Source organism: Marmota monax, unplaced genomic scaffold (assembly GCF_021218885.2).
Source record: "Marmota monax isolate L192 unplaced genomic scaffold, Marmota_monax_Labrador192_F-V1.1 WCK01_AAM20220418_F8-fsc00069, whole genome shotgun sequence".
In the NCBI taxonomy this organism is placed as follows: domain Eukaryota; kingdom Metazoa; phylum Chordata; class Mammalia; order Rodentia; family Sciuridae; genus Marmota; species Marmota monax.
Genome location: NW_026695243.1, coordinates 6,388,805 through 6,406,506, shown reverse-complemented (window position 1 = coordinate 6,406,506; position 17,702 = coordinate 6,388,805). Strand labels below are relative to the sequence as shown.

General features: G+C 41.9%; 1 protein-coding gene across 2 annotated transcripts in view; it reads right to left on the bottom strand.

Moving 5' to 3' along the window:
- Rnf38 (ring finger protein 38) overlaps nucleotides 1-14,789 on the bottom strand; it is a 127,396-nt gene extending 112,607 nt beyond the window's left edge. For both annotated transcript variants that reach the window (XM_046457329.2, XM_046457330.2), the window contains exon 1: nucleotides 14,522-14,789. In XM_046457329.2, the coding sequence (XP_046313285.1) occupies nucleotides 14,522-14,774 (253 nt within the window). In that variant the 5' untranslated portion in view covers nucleotides 14,775-14,789. The remainder of the gene's footprint in view (nucleotides 1-14,521) is intronic.
- Between the last annotated feature and the right edge of the window lie 2,913 nt (nucleotides 14,790-17,702).

The following is a 17,702-nucleotide window of genomic DNA, read 5'->3' as shown; positions in this document are numbered from 1 at the left end:
AGCATGCTGGCAGTGTCATCCTTGTGTGTGACAGACAGCACATAACCACCATTAAATCTCCCTGGAAATTTATTCCTTTTAGGTGACAATGTTATATCATGAGTTATTTTAAAAAGAATTTTGATGTAAACTCCAGGCATAATAAAATTAACAAGATTAGCTAATTTTTGTATTAATATTACAATGGGAATTTTTTTTTAAGGTGTTGGGATTGAACCTAGTACCTCCCATGTGCTAGGCAAGACTCTAGCCTTGAATTTACAATTCTCCTGCCTCGGTATCCAAAGTAGCTGGGATGTGCCCAGGTGGAAATCCATCATCTTAAAACAAACCAGAGGGATATACTTTCTCTGTTCGAAACTGAACAGTTTTACCAACATATAAGTGTTACCTATTCCCCACTTTCATGTCGCAGTCCTCACCTCCATATAGTTTAGGAAGCCAGGTAAATGTCCCCAGCATTCCACCTTTAATTTCCTGCTACTTCTCTGGAAAGTTCAGATTTCATTTAAAAACTTGCATCCTGAAACCCCTGCCTGCATGATCCCTTTGCCTCTCTTATTTTCCTCCATTCTGTCTTACTGCAGTCACAATGACTCTCAGGAAAACTACAGATGAATACATACACATTTGTGCTTAAGAAACATCTGTACAGGTGGTGCATGCCTGTAATCTCAGATACTTGGGAGGCTGAAGTAGGAGAATCACAAATTCAAGCCCAGCCTCAGCAATTTAGTGACACCCTGTTTCAACACAAATTAAAGGGCTGGGGATGTAGCTCAGGGGCAAAGTGCCTCTGGTTCAATCCTTACTACCACAAAAAAGAAACAAATATTTGTAGTCTCACTGCTCAATTCAGCTTAATTTACAATACAGCAATCTGTCTTTTTAAGGCGTTTCCAGTTTCACTTCTGGCTCCTACCAGGCTTCTGCTCTACCCCATTACTACACAGTCCCCCACTCAGCTTCCCAGACCCAGGAAATAGCATGGTCAATTCTGTGGGGCCCATATACAATTGATTTGCCTCTCCCTTCATAAAGCAATCTTAGAATTAAAATTTATAAAGCCTCCTTTCAATCTGATAATTTCCCATACAAAAACAAGGGGATTTAATTAAGCCTTAAAATAAAATTTGGCCTTGAGTTTTTAATTACATGGTATCAGGAAAATAACTACCAAATAACTATTTCAAAAGGAAACATGTTTATATCTCAAAAGTACTATAAAAAGATTTCAGTATAGTATTATTAGTTCGATTTCTACCCACACTCCACACCTTTTTGAACTTCTCCAACATAGCTCCAAAATTGTTAAAATCACTTCTGGGTTGGGGTTGTGGCTCAGTGGTAGAGTGCTCGCCTAGCACCTGCGAGGCCCACCACATATAATCAGCACCACATATAATCAATCAATCAATCAAATAAAGGTATTGTGTTCAACTACAACTAAATAATAAATTTTTTTTTTAAATGGTGCACACCTATAATTTCAGCATCTCAGTAAACTGATGCAGGAGGATCCCAAGTTTAAGGCCAGTCTGAACAACTTAGTGAGACTGTGACTCAAAATAAAAAGGGATAGGGATAGGCATGGTGGCACACGCTTATAATCCCAGCAGTTTGGGAGGTTGAGACAGGAGGATCACAAATTCAAAAACAGCCTCAGAAAAAACAAGAGCTAAGCAACTCAGTGAGATCCTATCTCTAAATAAAATACAAAATAGGGCTGGGGATGTGGCTCAGTGGTCCAGTGCCCCTAAGTTCAACCCCTGGTACCAAAAATAAAATGGGAGGGGGTGGTAGACATGTAGCTCAGTGGTCAAGTGTCCCTGGGTTCAATCCCCAATTCCCCCCCCAAAAAAAATCACTTCTGTCAATTGAAACAGAATTAATTTTTTAAATCATTTTGTCCACCAACAGTTAGATTCAAAATATATAGAGTCAAATTCTGCCAGGCATGGAGGTACATGCCTGTAATCCCAGGTTACTCAGGAAGTTGAGGCAGGAAAATTATAAATTTGAAACCAGCCTCTGCAACTTAGCAAGACCTTGTCTCAAAATAAAAAATGAAAAAGGCTGAAGATGTAGCTCAGTGACATGTGCTGGCCTAACATGTACAAGGTCCTGAGTTTGATATCTTTAGTAACAAAAAACAAAAAATGGCCAAGCATGGTAACACATACCTATAACCCAGAAAGGAGACTGAGACAGAAGGATCCCAAATTTGACACCAACCTCAGCAACTCAAAATAATAAATTAAAAAAAAAAAAAAAAATCAAAATAAAATACCATCTTAAAATTTTTAAAAAATTAAACAAAATACATGTATGAAGATGTGAATTTGGTGTCAACATACGTTATATACAAACAGAGATATGATAAATTGTGGTATAAAGATGTATTAAGAATTGTAATGTGGGCTGGGGATGTGGCTCAAGGGGTAGTGCGCTCACCTGGCATGTGCAGGGCGCTGGGTTCGATCCTCAACACCACATAAAAATAAAAAATAAAGATATTGTGTCCACCTAAAAAAAAATAAATAAAAAATAAAGTATTTAAAAAAAAAGAATTGTAATGCAAAAAAAGAGAGAGAGAGCTCATGTATAATGGCATAATTTGATATGAACATACTTTATATACAGAATTACGAAAAATTGTGCTGTGAATGGATAATTATGAATATAATGCATTCCACTATTGTCATGTATGTAAGAAATAAATTAAAAAAAAAAAAAAAGACTAGGTTTGTAGTTCAATAGTAGAACAGTCCTGGGTTCAGTCCCCAGGACCTCACCACCACCACTACCACCAAAAAAAAAAAAAAATCATATAGTAGTAGCTTAAAGCTTTAAAATATCACTACAGAATAGCACTAATTTCTAACTGTTCCTCACAACACATGCAGAGTTTGGGAGTTTTTTTTTTTTTTAAGGAGAGAGAGAGAGAATGAGAATGAGAATGAATATCTTTTTTGTAGATGAACACAACACAATGCCTTTATTTTTGTATGTGGTGCTGAGAATCGAACCCGGGTCCCGCCCGTGCTAGGAGAGCGCTCTACCACTGAGCCACAATCCCAGCCCCATTTGGGAGTTTTTTTTGGTTGTTTTCTATCTTTAGTTTTGTTTTTGCAGCACTGGAAGTGGAACCCAGGGGTGCTTTACCACTGAGCTACAACCTATAACCCAGCCCTTTTTATTTTGAGACAGGATATCAAGTTTCCCCACACTGGCCTGGAACTAGTGATCCTCCCGCCTCAGCCTCCCTAATCACTGGGATTACAAACATGGGCCACCGCACCCAGTTTACGCACAGTTTTGATAGAAAACACTGGGGCTGGGGATATGGCCCAGTCAGTAATAGAAACCTTGCCTGTATGTGCAAGTCCCTGGATTCAGTACTGAAAAGGAAAAAAAAAAAAAAGAAAAAAATCTTGGATAATAAGGTCACAAAAATTCAGGATTCAGGCCAGGTTTGGTGGCACACATATAATCCCAGCAATTCTGGAGGCTGAAACAAAAGGATCAATAATTCAAGGCTAACCTGGGCAGTTTAGCAAGACCCAACTCAAAGAAAAACCTTTTTTAAAGGGTTGGATGGTTCTATCTCAGTGGGAGGGCACTCATAGAGTATGTTGCAAGACCCTAAATTCAATCCCCAGTAACATACAATGAAAATACAGAGTTCCTGCCAAAGATAGTAAACAGCATCTTCCTTAAGAGCCCCCAAACATTATACTATATTCTGATGTTAAGATTATTGATTATTAATAAACCAGCAAGTATATAAAAACTCAACTGTCTGGATTAGTTTTTACTGGTTTGTATAGAAAGAATGTCTTCCTCCTATGAATTAATTCCATACTGGTTAGTAATTTTGAGAGGTAAAAAGTTAATTTGTTCTAAGTATCATTAAGCTAGTAGGAGGGCTGGGGGTGTAGGTCAGTGGTACAACATTTACTTGTCCAGCATGAATGAAGCGCTGAATACAATCCTCAGTCTTTCTCTCTCTCTCTCTCTCTCTCTCTCTCTCTCTCTCTCTTACACACACACACACAAAATCTGGCAAAGAAGGGGAAAAAAGATTTGAGTTGGCAAGTTCTCAACTCAAAAACAGGACACATTCCAAAAGTCTATAAGTACTGTACCTCGTTTGGACCTTAGAATTCCATTTTTCCATCAAAAACTGCTTATGAGAAAATTTACATAATGTCAGATTCCAACTTTAGGCCACCTCACGATTTACTTTATGATAGAGAATGAACAAGGATCCCAACCAATTTTAAGGCAAAACATTGGGGAATCACTATGCTAGATTATCTTTCTCAAATAATCCACTGGTTCAGACAGCACTGACATAATAGTAGGTTCTCCAACTGATACCTGTATGTTCATATTCCATTCTACTTAACAAAAGAATATGCTTATGCTTTAGCTCATGAAAAATTAGAGTTTATTATGAAAAGTAAGGTTTTAAAAAATAAAAACACCCATTCTTGAGCTGATTTGGGGGACAGACAGACAGACAAGTTTTGTATCTGCCTAAGTGCCCCCAAAAATACATGGTTAAGATCTTAGAATCCTGGGCTGGGGATATAGCTCAGTAGGTAGAGTGCTTGTCTTGCATGCACAAAACCCTGGGTTTGATCCTCCATACCAAAAAACAAAAAGAAAGATCATCTGGGTGCCATGGTGCACCCCTATAATCCCAGGGGCTTGGCTCAGAGGCTAAGGAAGGAGGACTACAAGTTCAAAACCAGCCTCAGAAACGTAGAAAGATTCTGTCTTTAAACGAAATATAAAAAAGGGCTGGGCATGTGGCTCAGTGTTTAAGTTCTCCTGGGTTCAATCCCTGGTACCAAAAAAAAAATAAAAAATTTAAAAAAAATCTCAGAATCACAGAACATGGGAGATTTTCTAAGAAAATGGGGTAGAGCGCTTGCCTCGCATGTGTGAGGCACTATGTTCAATCCTCAGCACCACATAAAAATAAACAAACAAAATAAAGATACTTTGTCCATCTACAACTAAAAAATATATTTTTTTAAAAAGTTAAAATACAAGTTCTACTGATCAACATACTTGACCAAAATGGAGGGATTAAAAAAAACTTTTTTGCACATATGATTATACAACCAATGTAATTCTATATCATATACAACCAGAATAATGAGAAGTTATACTCCATATATGTATAATATGTCAAAATACATTCTACTGCCATATATAATGAATAAGAACAAATTAAAAAAATTTAAAAAAAGGAATGTGAACAGTCTTATATCATTGTGGAAAATATCTTTATTTAACTATATATTCTATTATTAAACAATCTTGGAAAATAAAGTTAATTGTAATAAATAACTGCATCAAGTATACATTTCTTTGGCTTGCATATAATCAAAAATTGGTTTTTTAGCATAATAAAATACTTTAAACCCCCCCCAAAAAGGGACTTTTTCACTAAAAGCAGATAAAATAGATCCTTATATATTTTTAATGCTAGGCATGAGACACACACCTGCAATCCCAGCAACTTGGAAGGATGAGGCAGGAGGATCACAAGTTTGAAGCCAGCCTCAGCAATTTAGAGAGATCCTAAGCAACTTAGTAAGACCCTATCTCAAGATAAAAATTTTCTAAAAAGAACAACAACAAAGGGCTAGAGATACGGTTCAGTCCTCCCCAGGACAAAAAAAAAAAAAACCTCACAAAATGTAGCTATCAGATTGATTAGTACAGCCTTTTTGAAGGATTATCTGTACAGGATTTTTTTTTTTAATATTTATTTAGTTGTAGATGAACACAAAGCATCCTTATTTATGTGGTGCTGAGGATTGAACCCAGTGCCTCACACATGCGAGCCAAGCACTTAACCACTGAGCTTCAGCCTCAGCCCCTGTACAGGATTTTTAATGAGCTACCCAGTAGACTTATGTGAAGATAAATTTAATGTAGATTTCCTCAAACCAGGACAAAATCATACTAAACAATAAGAATAAGGTCCAACTCCTGCTGGCCACAGTGGCGCACACCTATAATCCCAGTGGCTCAGTAGGCTGAGGCAGGAGGATCATGAGTTCAAAGCCAGCCTCTGCAAAAGCAAGGAGCTAAGCAACTCAGTGAGACCCTATCTCTAAATAAAATATGAAATAGGGCTGGGATGTGGCTCATTGTGAGTGCCTAAGTTCAATCCCCAGTACCCATGCCCCACAAAAAAAAAAAGGATAAGGTCCAACTCTTGATTGGACTCCAAAGAATTCGAAGAAGGGCCAGTTTACAATAGCTATCGGTTTGCATGGGATACACACTATTTACCTGTACAATATAGATATCAATGCTAATTATAACAAAAAAAAAGAGGGCTCTTTACTCATCCTGAGTAAAGACTACCGGGGGCCACTATCCTAAAACCTAAAGATCACCTCTGCAAGCAACTATTTAGTATACTTTTTAAGCAGTTTGTTTGACATATTAATAACAAGTAATATAGTAGTGGTTAATATATTTTTAAAATGTTTTCACTTAAAGATTGGCAATAGAGCTGAGAAGCACATTATGACAGAATGATGGATATAGTTTATTACAGCCAGGTATAGTGGAATATGCCTATAATACCAGCTACTCAGGAGGCTGCAGTAGGAGGATCTCAAGTTCTAGGATAGCCTGGGCAATTTAGCAAGAGCCTGAATTTAAATAAAATAACAGGGGCTGGGAATGTATCTCAGTGGTAGAGTCTATGTACAAGGCTCTGAATTCAATCCCAAGTATCACAAAAAAAAAAAAAAAAAAAAAGTTTATTAAGCTCATATTCCAGAATGATTTTTTTTTTCCTGGTAGCAGCAGGGAAAATCAACTTCCCCAAAATGTCAGTCATTACTTACTTACAAAAAAAAAAAAAAAAACAGATTAGTGGGAGTATGCCCTGGTAAGTAAGCAAGTTAGATATTTGGCTTTTCAAAACTCAGAACTCAATCAATCACTCTAACAACACAAACACAAAGCAAAGCAGACCCAGATTTCTATATACCTTCTTCTAAAGTACTTTTCAGTTACAATTTCAGATAAGGGGAAAAAGTTTCATGCTCAATCTTGTATTTTTAAACCCTCAATAATCTTGCAAGTAGTAGAAAACTCTTAAATGTACTCACTTAAACATGTTCCTGTCAGCATCACCAACGCTGCTCTATTATCTACTTCTGGATACTATTCCCAGATGATTTTTAAGCCCTCCCTGACTTTTCCCTACCAACAAGTACTTGGATATCATCTTTACCCTGTCTGCCCCCATTACTTGGTTGTGCTTAAGGAATTATAATTACAGTGACCCCGCCTTTTAGAACATCCTTATACACAAAGCTTCTTTGTAAGATGGGCAATGGAGGGATGCTTTCCAGGCTCCACTGCAAAGGATGGGTGACAGAAACAGAGGAGTTGGATCTGTTAGGGTGGCCCTCAGTTTGGCTTCAATATTGATTCTGGGTTTTTTCTCATGGTAATCAGTAAGGGTTCCCTCAGCCTCTCCACTCCTCCCCATGGGGATAGGGGCGGATGCTGTCCTGACAGATGGGCACAATCACCACAAGCCCAGAAGGCCAGGGAGCAGAAGGAAACAAGAAATAGGGAAGAAAAGCAAGCAACAGCTGTCCTGAAGCGCACCCTCTGTGCTCATCTCAGTATAGCTAGGTTTCTGACAATGAAAGTTATCACTGGAGTGAATTGGTGTTCACATACTAATGCCAGTATTAGCATTACTGGCCCCCAGTAGATGCTCAAATATGTACTAAGGTGGCAATAAAAAAAATCAATATACAAAGAGGCATTTAGAACTTATTTTTAAACAAGACAGCACAAGGGGCTGGGGATGTGGCTCAAGCGGTAGCGCGCTTGCCTTGCATGCGTGCAGTCTGGGTTCGATCCTCAGCACCACATACAAACAAAGATGTTGTGTCTGCTGAAAACTAAAAAAAACTAAATATTTAAAAAAAAATTCTCTCTCTCTCTCTTTAAAAAAAAAAGGCACAAATGAAAAATACTTTTTATTTATTATGAATCCCAACTCCTCTCTATTTGCAAAAGTAATTATGAAATGAATACTTGACTTTGCTTTCAGCTCACCCTCTTGTAGTTGTCTGAGAAATGCCCATTTTTAAATTCTGTGACAATAATATAGGTTTCAACAGAAGCTCAGCAAGCACCATTTACAAACACTGAAATCAAAGATGCTAAAGCAGAATAGATAACTTCTCTTCAACTCAAGTAATGTCTCAAAAGCACCACAGAATGCCCTACAACCTAACTGCCTACTACTTTCTTCCATGCACATACTTCTTCCTCTTACCACTTTTTCCTTCACTTGTCTTTTAAAGAAATCAAATGAGCATATACATCAAAACTTGTAATCTCTCACTCCCCTATTTCTATGTATATTTTACCATGAAAGCAAAAAAGGCAGTGATAGATTTTTATATCACGAAGAAACTAATGATAAACCCTAGTATAATACTATCATTCTCCACCTGCCCAATATCACTTTGGTTAACAGCACCAATATCCATTTAAGAAGAGGGGAGCCTGGCACGGTGGCACACGCCTGTAATCCCAGCTGCTGGGGAGGCTGAGGCAGAAGGATGGAGAGTTCAAAGCAGCCTCAGCAAAAGGGAGGCGCTAAGCAACTCAGTGAGACCCTGTCTCTAAATAAAATACAAAATAGGGCTGGAGGTGCAGCTCAGTGGTTGAATGCCCGTGAATTCAATCCCCAGTACAATAAATAAAAGTAAAGAAAAAGAGGAAAAACTGAAACCACTTTGGGTAAGAACTATAGGTAATATCTATTTATTCTCCTTATGCAAACATAAGATCATTTTTGTTAAACACTAAGTTTTATTTATATATAATTTCTTTTAAAAATTCCTTAAAGACAGCAGTAAAAGCACAATGCAATTCTCTAAGAGCCTTAATCATGTTTAGAAATAATAAAAAGTCAATAGAAACCTGTACCTGCCTTGAGCCCCTAGAATATCACTCTCCCATGACAACTATTCTGGAAAACACTCCGCCATTATTTGCAAAAGCAATAGGAAGTTCAGTCTTGTCCTTGTTTCATACTCTTCCCTCCTCTCTCTCCAAGAAAAAAAATGAAACAGCAGGAAGCATAAACAACCACTTAATGGAAAATACAAATGGATAAATATTTTCGAAAATGGCTAAAAAGCCTGAGGTCTTCAAAAATTCAAGAATGCTGGTAAAGGGAGAAATCAGAAGAGAAAAATAACATTACATTTCCCCCTCAAAGTGAACACTGTCAGAATATCAGAGCAAATGCGACACATAGCTATCTTTTCTCCTTCACTTACCTGATACTTCTGTATTTTTAATGATTTCTCTCATTCTATATTTTCATAAATAATAGGGATCAAATACAGGGCAGTTCAGCTGAGCATGGTGATTGATGTAAAGCCAGGGTTGGGGCTCTTTGCCATGAAAAGTTTACATGAAGAACTCTTTTGAGCCTCAGATCCAGCACCAATCCAGCTCCCATGGCAGAGCCATGATGAATATGGATGACCCAGTTAGTTATAGCTAGATCTAGAGTCCCAAAGCTGGTGGGCAGTGCTATTCATAAGGCACCTGGGTGAATGAGATAAAGGAACCCTTTCTGAGGACACACAGTTACATACCAGATGCTCATCTTGGTAACAGATCTCTACCCTCACTTATAGCCCAAAACAGGTGTCCTTGTGCTAGAAGGAATCTACATTCCTACACAGCAACCGTGATATAAAAAGTGTACCTGGACCAATGTTGTACCACTAAAGTGGGTTTACAAAAAGAAGAACATCAACATAAACAGGCATTTAAGGGCTAGGGATGTGGCTTAGTGGTGGAGTGCTTGCCTGGCATATGAAGTCCTGTATCCTATCCTCAGCATCACAAAAACAAACAAAACAAGCATTTTGCAAATTTCATTATCAGAAAAACTCACATTTAATATATGTTCATCCCTAAACACATTAGGAATAGAACAAGGACTACAGCAAAAAGAAATCTAGTGAAAGCTGTAATCCCAGCGACTCAGGAGGCTGAAGCAGGATTTCAAGTTCACCAGTCTCCATAATTTTATGAGACTGTCTCAAACTAAGATAAAAAGGGCTGAAGGTATAACTCAATGGCAAAGTGCCCTGATACAAAAAAAAAAAAAGAAATCTAGCAAAGAAAAAAAAAAAACTAGCATATTTGGGAGAAAGGAAACTTTCAACTTAAGGGTTAACCAGTTTCCTAAAGACTAGAATCTGTTCAACTATGGGTTCAAATAGCCGAATGACAAATGTAAGTCATAAGCTAAAACACTAAAACAATTTGTATCATCTGCAGAAGGATGAACCACCTTTCTCTTAAAAAAGGTATGAGGGCCAGGCATGATGGTGCACGCCTGCAATCCTAGTTACTGGAAAGGCTGAGACAGGAGGATTGCAAATTCCAAGTCAATTGCCTAGGCAATTTGGTGAGAAGGGTCCATAATTTTAAAGAAGGGGAATGCAGTGCTGGGGTATATAGTAGAGTGCTTTCCTGGCATGTGCAAGGCCCTGGGTTCATTTTCAGTGTCACCAGTAGTTTTTGTTTTGTTTTAAGCAACAACGGTCCTAAAGGTATATCTGATTGATAGAACCCAAGCTTAGCATGTACAGGGCCACAGGTTCTCAAAATTGGCTAATTTTCATTCTAGATTAGACCCTTTTTACTCTTATCCTAGCTATAAACCATGGGCATATGTAATAGAAGTCATAAATGCTGATAAACAGCCTTGGAAGGTAGCAAGTCCCTTTGTTACCTGCCTGAAAATAAGAGAGTTGACAACCTGGATTAAAATGGGTATGGGCATCCAACCCTATATTCTTTTAGACTTCACCAAAGAGCTGAGTATTGCATGAGTCCAAATCATACCCCAGATTTCTAGGAGGGACAACAGAATACAGCCTGAGGAAGGCTATGGCAAAGCTAAAACAGTGCTTCCAAACTTCAGTGGGCATCAAGAGTCTACTGGGGAGCAGTTGGGCACAATAGCACATGCCTATAATCTCACTGATACAGGAGGGCCTTGAACTTATAGTGAGACCCTATCTCAAAATAAAAAATTAAGTTCTGTGGATATTAAGTCAGTGGTTTCAATCCCAATACAAAAAAAAAAAAAAAAAACACTACCAGGAAGGCTGGGGTTGTGGCTCAGCAGTAGCACGAAACCTACCATGTGTGAGGGCCTGGGTTTGATCCTCAGCACCACATAAAAATAAATAAAATAAAGGTATCATGTCCAACTACAACTATAAAATTAATATTAAAAAAAGAAAAATCTATCTGGGCACAGAGGCGCACACCTGTAATCCCAGCAGCTTGGGAGGCTGAGGCAGGAGGATTGAAAGTTCAAAGCCAACCTCAGCAATGTGAGGTGATAAGCAACTCAGTCAGACCCTGTCTCTAAATAAAATACAAACTAGGGCAGGGGATTTGGCTCAGTGATCGAATGCCCTGAGTTCAATCCCCAGTATCAAAAAAAAAAAAAAAAAAAAACCAACTACTAAGGAGCTTTCTCAAAATCAGATGTCTGAGCCCCTCCATATATACCTAATAAATCAGAATGTGCTAGAGCATTTATTTTGACAAAGCTCAAACTGCTGACCTCGGGCCACTAGAAAGTTTAGAAAGACTAGGAAATCCTCCACACCTATCAGCAGTTCCCAAATAAATGTCATCCACAGCAGAACTAGGTTAGGCAGGTCAGAGTAGGGTAGAAAAGAATCACCAGCCTGCATGTCTAACAGGCTGGACTAAGTTGGAGTCTGTAGCTTGCTAGAGTTCCATTATTATGGGACAAAAACTCTTGTGTTCTGTAAACAAGAAAATGTTTTGCATATGAGAAATATTTCTGAAAAATATTTAGAGTAATATACTTAATATCTCTGTACCCCACATCCCAAAGATAGCAAATCTTAATGTGTGACTGAGGTTTCAGGTAATATTATAGGTATTAGTTAAAGCCCTTTACATGCTTCTGTTCAATCCTATCCTCATCTTCTCTACCCAAGACAAGTATTACTTGTGTTAGTATTACCTGCACATGTTTTTATACTATTACTACATATGTGCATAACCACAAACTATTATTTTCCATGTTTTCATATCTTACACAAGTAGAAAGATTGTGTTAGAGTTTTTCTGAGACTTGTTGAGCTATATCCCCAGTCATTTTTTGTTTGTTTGTTTGTTTTTGAGACATAGTCTCTTGCTAAGTTGCCAGACTGGCCTCAAAGTTGTCACCCTTCAGCTTCAGCCTCCCAAGTAGGATGGGATTACAGACACATGCTCCATAAGATCATTTTAATGTACTGGCTAAAATTTTTTTTCTACACTGTTATACTATTCAATTGTGTGGCTCTAAAAATTTTTATAATTGTCTGTTGGTGGAAATTTAAGCTGGAATAAGCAGTCTTATACTTCTTTGGTATTTATTTTCTTAAAAAAAGGTATAATGATTTCTTTGAATATATACCAAAAAGGGAAATTTTAGGTAGATGGGTATGTCTGCCCACTTTCAACTAGACATCACTATATCACCACTCTCCATGGCAGCTGTACCCATTTACATTCACACTAGTATATAACAGTGTATTTCCCCACAACCTTACTAATAATTATCACAGCATTTAATTTTGCCTATAAGATGGGTATGAAATAGCATCCACTGTTGTTTCAATTTGCATCTTCCTGATTATAAGTCTGTATATTTTCTTATACAAATGTGAATTTATCTGTCAAGCATATGTTTCTTACAGTTTTTTTTTTTTTTTTGGGGGGGGGTAAACCTAATATGTCTTGTCTGAAGCACAGCAGTTCTTCCCAAAGCACCCCGCCAAGAGCCACCACAGCTGGAAAGCTGAGGTGCAGGAGGACAGCAAAAAAACAGCTGACTTAAACAAGGAATCATATTGGACAAAGGGCCTTAATTAGTGCATTTGGTTAATTAGTCTTTCCTTTCCCTCTTTTGTAGTGACTTACTTCCAAGATAATACTAAGGGCATTTGGGGGCCTGCATCCTTATAACAGGAGCAGGAATGGGGTGGGGTCGGGAGGAGTGATAAAGCTAGAATGTTTCCATAAAGTATTTGACTATCCTTACTCAAAGAAAATGAAGTGATTACAGACCAAAACAATAAACTCAACCTTGTAAGGTAACATCCACCTCTAACAGACTCTTTTCAAACTCATCACCTTTGGCTTCCTCTTTGAAACATCCTCATATCTTTTTCTCTACACTAGACACCCTCCCCCCTTCAGCAAACCTTTCATCTCCCTTCCCCCACAATGACTGAATACCCTCTCCTTTTTCCTCATTCCAGTGTCTATTTTCTGGCTTCATGGGACCCTCTTCATTGCCTGCAACTGCGTTGCTCTCTTCCCCTTTCCTCTGTAACTGCACATCTCTCCCTTCTCTTTCCAAGATACACCCACAGTAAAAACAACCCACCTAATCACCCACCCACCCACCCCAAAAAAAGGGATTTCTGATTATTGCATGCCAAGCAGGAGGGTGACTGACTGGTTCCAACCCTCCCAGCTTCCTTTCCCTTCCCCGCCTGGGATAGCTGTTCTTTCTCTGGGAGTTCTCCAAGTGTGTAGGTCCAGACCACCTGGAAAAAAAAACTCATATAGCCTTCAGTTGTAAATGCCTTTACCAGGGCCATATACAATTTCTGGTTGTGGCACGAACGAACCCCAGGTCATTTCGTGAAAAAGACATCGGCATTTCCATAAAACCGAGCAGGCCTCCCTCCCCCATTAATTCCAGCTGAACTAGCTTAGTCCGTGCAGTGGTTGGGAAGGTGGCCTGGCAGGGACCAAGCGGTCCCCACAATAAGAAGTTTCCGAAGCTCTGCCCCATTCACTTAAGAAAGCCCTCTCACCGAGAGCACACCCCTCACAGCAGTCTCTCGCCCCTGCGGCTCCCCAAGCAGCCTCAGCTCCTCCGTCCCACTCCGCAAGAGATCTTTTCTCCTAAACGAGCCCATAAAGGGCTGGGTGGGTATGCCAAGGACCAGGCCCTAGCCCCCTCCTCCCTGTGCAATCTCCTTCAGTTCTCGGGGGCTGGGGGCCTCCTCCCAGTTCCTTCCGCTCCGGGCCGGTGCCAGCCCCGGGTCCCTACGACTCTCGCCGGCTATGTGACCTTGGGCAAGTCACTTCCCCCTCTAAGCCTCAGTTTTCTTCTCCGCCCAGCGGAGACTTATCGAGGTCTAGCCCTACCCACCCCGGGGGAGAAGGCCACCCACAGGGTGGGAAAACGCTTTGTGAGTCGCTCGGCGCAGCAGAGGCGCAGGGCTCACAGGGGCTCCGGGGCCGGACAAAGCTGAGCCGGACAACGCTCCTCCCCCTCCGCGGCGCCGGACTGCTGGACCACACGCCTTTGGGGCCCCCGCCCCCAGAGCCGACCCACGCCCCTCCCCGCCTGGCCAGCTCCAGGACCCCGTACCTGCTCCCGGCGCTCGGCCGCAGGCGCCGCCACCCTGCGCGCCCGCCCGGAGAGGCCCGTGGCCCGGAGGGCTGAGGCGGTCGGCGGCGGCGGGCTCGGGCCGGGGCGGCGGCGGCTGGGGGCGCGGGCGGCGCGGGGGCCCGAGCTCGGCGGGGCCCGGCCTTGGAGACGACGACTGAGGCTGGAAGTGCGCGGCGGCGGCTGCTGCTGAGGCGGCGGCGGCGGTGACCGCGGCGGCGGCGCTTCCGCTCATGGCAGGGCCGCAGGCAGCGGCTCGGGCTGCGACTGGACTCCGGCGCGGCGGGCGCTGGCTGGGCCCCGGCTCGCAGCGGCGGCAGTGGCGGCGGCGACGGAGGCGGCTCCCGAGGGGGAGGAGGCGGAGCCGGGAAGCGGCGGCGGCGGAGGGGGCGTGGCCGTCGAGGGGGCTGGAACGCCGAATCGCGCCGCCAATGGGCGCCAGGCTTCTCGGCCGCGACTCCCGGGGCGGGCGGGCGGCGCCGAGGGGTATCCTCAGCCGCGGCCGCTCTCTGATGCTGGGAGGCCGCGGGCCAGTCGCCCGCCGGGGCAGCCCAGCTCCAAAGGCTGCCCCGCCCCCGGCCCGCCCACGGGGCGCGGTCGCGGGCCTCAGGGGCCAGGCCTTGAGCTCCCAGGGCCCGGCTGCGCCAGGGCTGTGTTGCGCGGCTCCCTCTTCCGCGGGGGTTTGCGCCCGTGAGTGTGCCGGGGGCTCGGCCTGGGGAGCTGCTGCCTGCCCGCCCTCCCGCCCGCCGGCTTCGCGTTCCAGGAGTTGCGCCGCCTCGGCCTCCTTCCTCTTCCCGGCGCTGTAGCCACCCACTGATCTCCCTCTCTTGGCTGTTTCCTCAAAGTTTTCCCCTTTCCGACACTTAGGAAAGAAACTCTGCCTTCTTTTCTTAAGCTGTGTTTTCAATGATAAATAAGTCTCCGCGGACCTGGAGAGGCTGGCACAGGCGGAAACCAAAGAGATGGAGATGAGCTGCCTTCCCCGAGTCTCAGAGACCCATCTTGAATTTTGAGCAGAAGTCAATGAGCTCAACCCTGGCCCCTCGACCCCTTTTCTGACTTTCTCTTCCTCTTTCTCACTTTAAATTTTGTTAAACACCATCCAGCCCACTGGGCCTACTCTCGAAAGAAAATGAACCTGTGAAGCTGGAAAGGCTGGAGTTGTGCTGATGGCTTTCGCTTTCCTTTGAGGGCAAGAATTCGGATTCTTGACCTTAGGGCCGCCTTCCTTTCCCCGATGTGATGTTGGGCACTCAGCACATTTCCTTCCCATGTTCCTGTGACTCTGATATCAAAGGAACAAAATAAACTCAACCATGTGCTAGAGGTACCTTTAAGTACAGGCTTATGGGTGAGTGTGCAACCAAGCTGCTGACCAGATCATTTCAATGGAGTGTTAACAACAGCCTTTCCCCACGTGCAGCCACCAACTGCAACTTAGAGGAGAGAGCTCTACAAGTTGACAAGTACAAGAGATGAGTGACTGAATCTTTGGCAACAGAAACTTCCAATTCCACCTTGACATTAAGTGATATATATATATATATATTTTTTTTTTTTTGGTACCAGGGATTGATCTCCGGGACACTCACCACTGAGCCACATCCCCAGCCCTATTTTGTATTTTATTTAGAGACAGGGTCTCACTGAGTTGCTCAGCGCCTCTTTTTTGCTGAACTTTCAATCCTCCTGCCTCAGCCTCCCGAGCCACTGGGGTTACAGATGTGCACCACCACACCCCACGAGGTGCATTATCTTTCATCCACATAATCATCAGCAAGGCTAGGCACCAGGAAATACAATGATAAAAATATGATCCAGGTGTTCAGAGAGTTTACAATCTCCTTGGACAACAGTGAGATTATCAGAAGTTAAGAACTTAAGGATGAATAGGAGTTTACCAATTTGGAGCAGGTTCAAGAAAAGTGGATGCAAAGACATTAAATTATTTTTGGCCAAGAGACCTAAGATTTCTGAATTCAGTCCTTGGCTATGGTCACAGAGGAGGCAGGTAATGTCATGTTATTAGCTGGGTCTTCCATCCCAGGGCCCACAGAAGAACGCATGGTAAGTACTATATGGAGGAATCTTTCCTTCAATAGGTCTCAGCACCTTTGAGCAAAATCATGTCTATTTCTACCCCAAATCCCAAACCCCAGTTTCAGCTCTTACAACTCCAGTTGGAGCAAAAGCCCTAGAAGAAAAGGGACAGTGTACCAGTTTAATCCAGTAACCAGTCATCCCTGGATGCCTTAAGGCATAAGGGAGAAAGTCAGGTAAACCCCCATCTCACCTTGTCTACTAAGGGGAGCAAACAAAAGAATGAATCAAATTTTTTCTGCTGTGGTCCCTGTCTCTTAACATTTCCATCCTCCAGTGATGATTAGGAAAAGAAGTTAACATTATGTGCTTAGGAGCTGGGAATGTAACTCAGTGGCAGAGCATTTGTACAGCCCTGGGTTTGATCCCCAGCACCGCAATAAATGAATGAATAAAATTTCAAAAAGCATTGTGAGTTTAAGAAACAACAGGTTTAATGGGCTGCAGCACAGCCTGGGTGATGATTGGTAAGAAGAGTCTTACCACTGGAAAGTTAAAAGGTATGTTGGGCTAGGATTGTGGCTTAGCGGTATAGTGCTCACCTAGCATGTGGAGGGCCCTGGGTTTGATCCTCAGCACCACATAAAAATAAATAAGCAAAATGAATATATTGTGTCCAGTTACAACTAAAAAATAAATAATTTTAAAATGCATTTAAAAAGGTATCTATATTCAATGGAGTATTAATCAATCAAAGAAGAATGAAAGCCAGGTGCAATGGCTCGTATCTGTAATCCCAGGTATTTGGGAGGCTGAGGCAGGAGAAACTCAAGTTTGAGGATAGCCTGAGCAAGACCCTGTCTCAATAATAAAGTACAAGAAGGATGAATGAATAAATGAAATCCTGTCATTTGCAATTAAAAGGATGGAACTGGAAAATATATTAAGTGAAAAAAGTCAGACACAAGATGGGCATGGTGACACACATCTGTAGTCCTAGTGACTTGGGAGGCTGAAGTAGAAGAATTGAAAGTTTAAGGCCAACCTCAGAAACTTGGTGAGGCCCTAAACAACTTAGACCGTCTCAAAATAAAAATAAAAAGAGCTGGGGATGTAGCTCAGT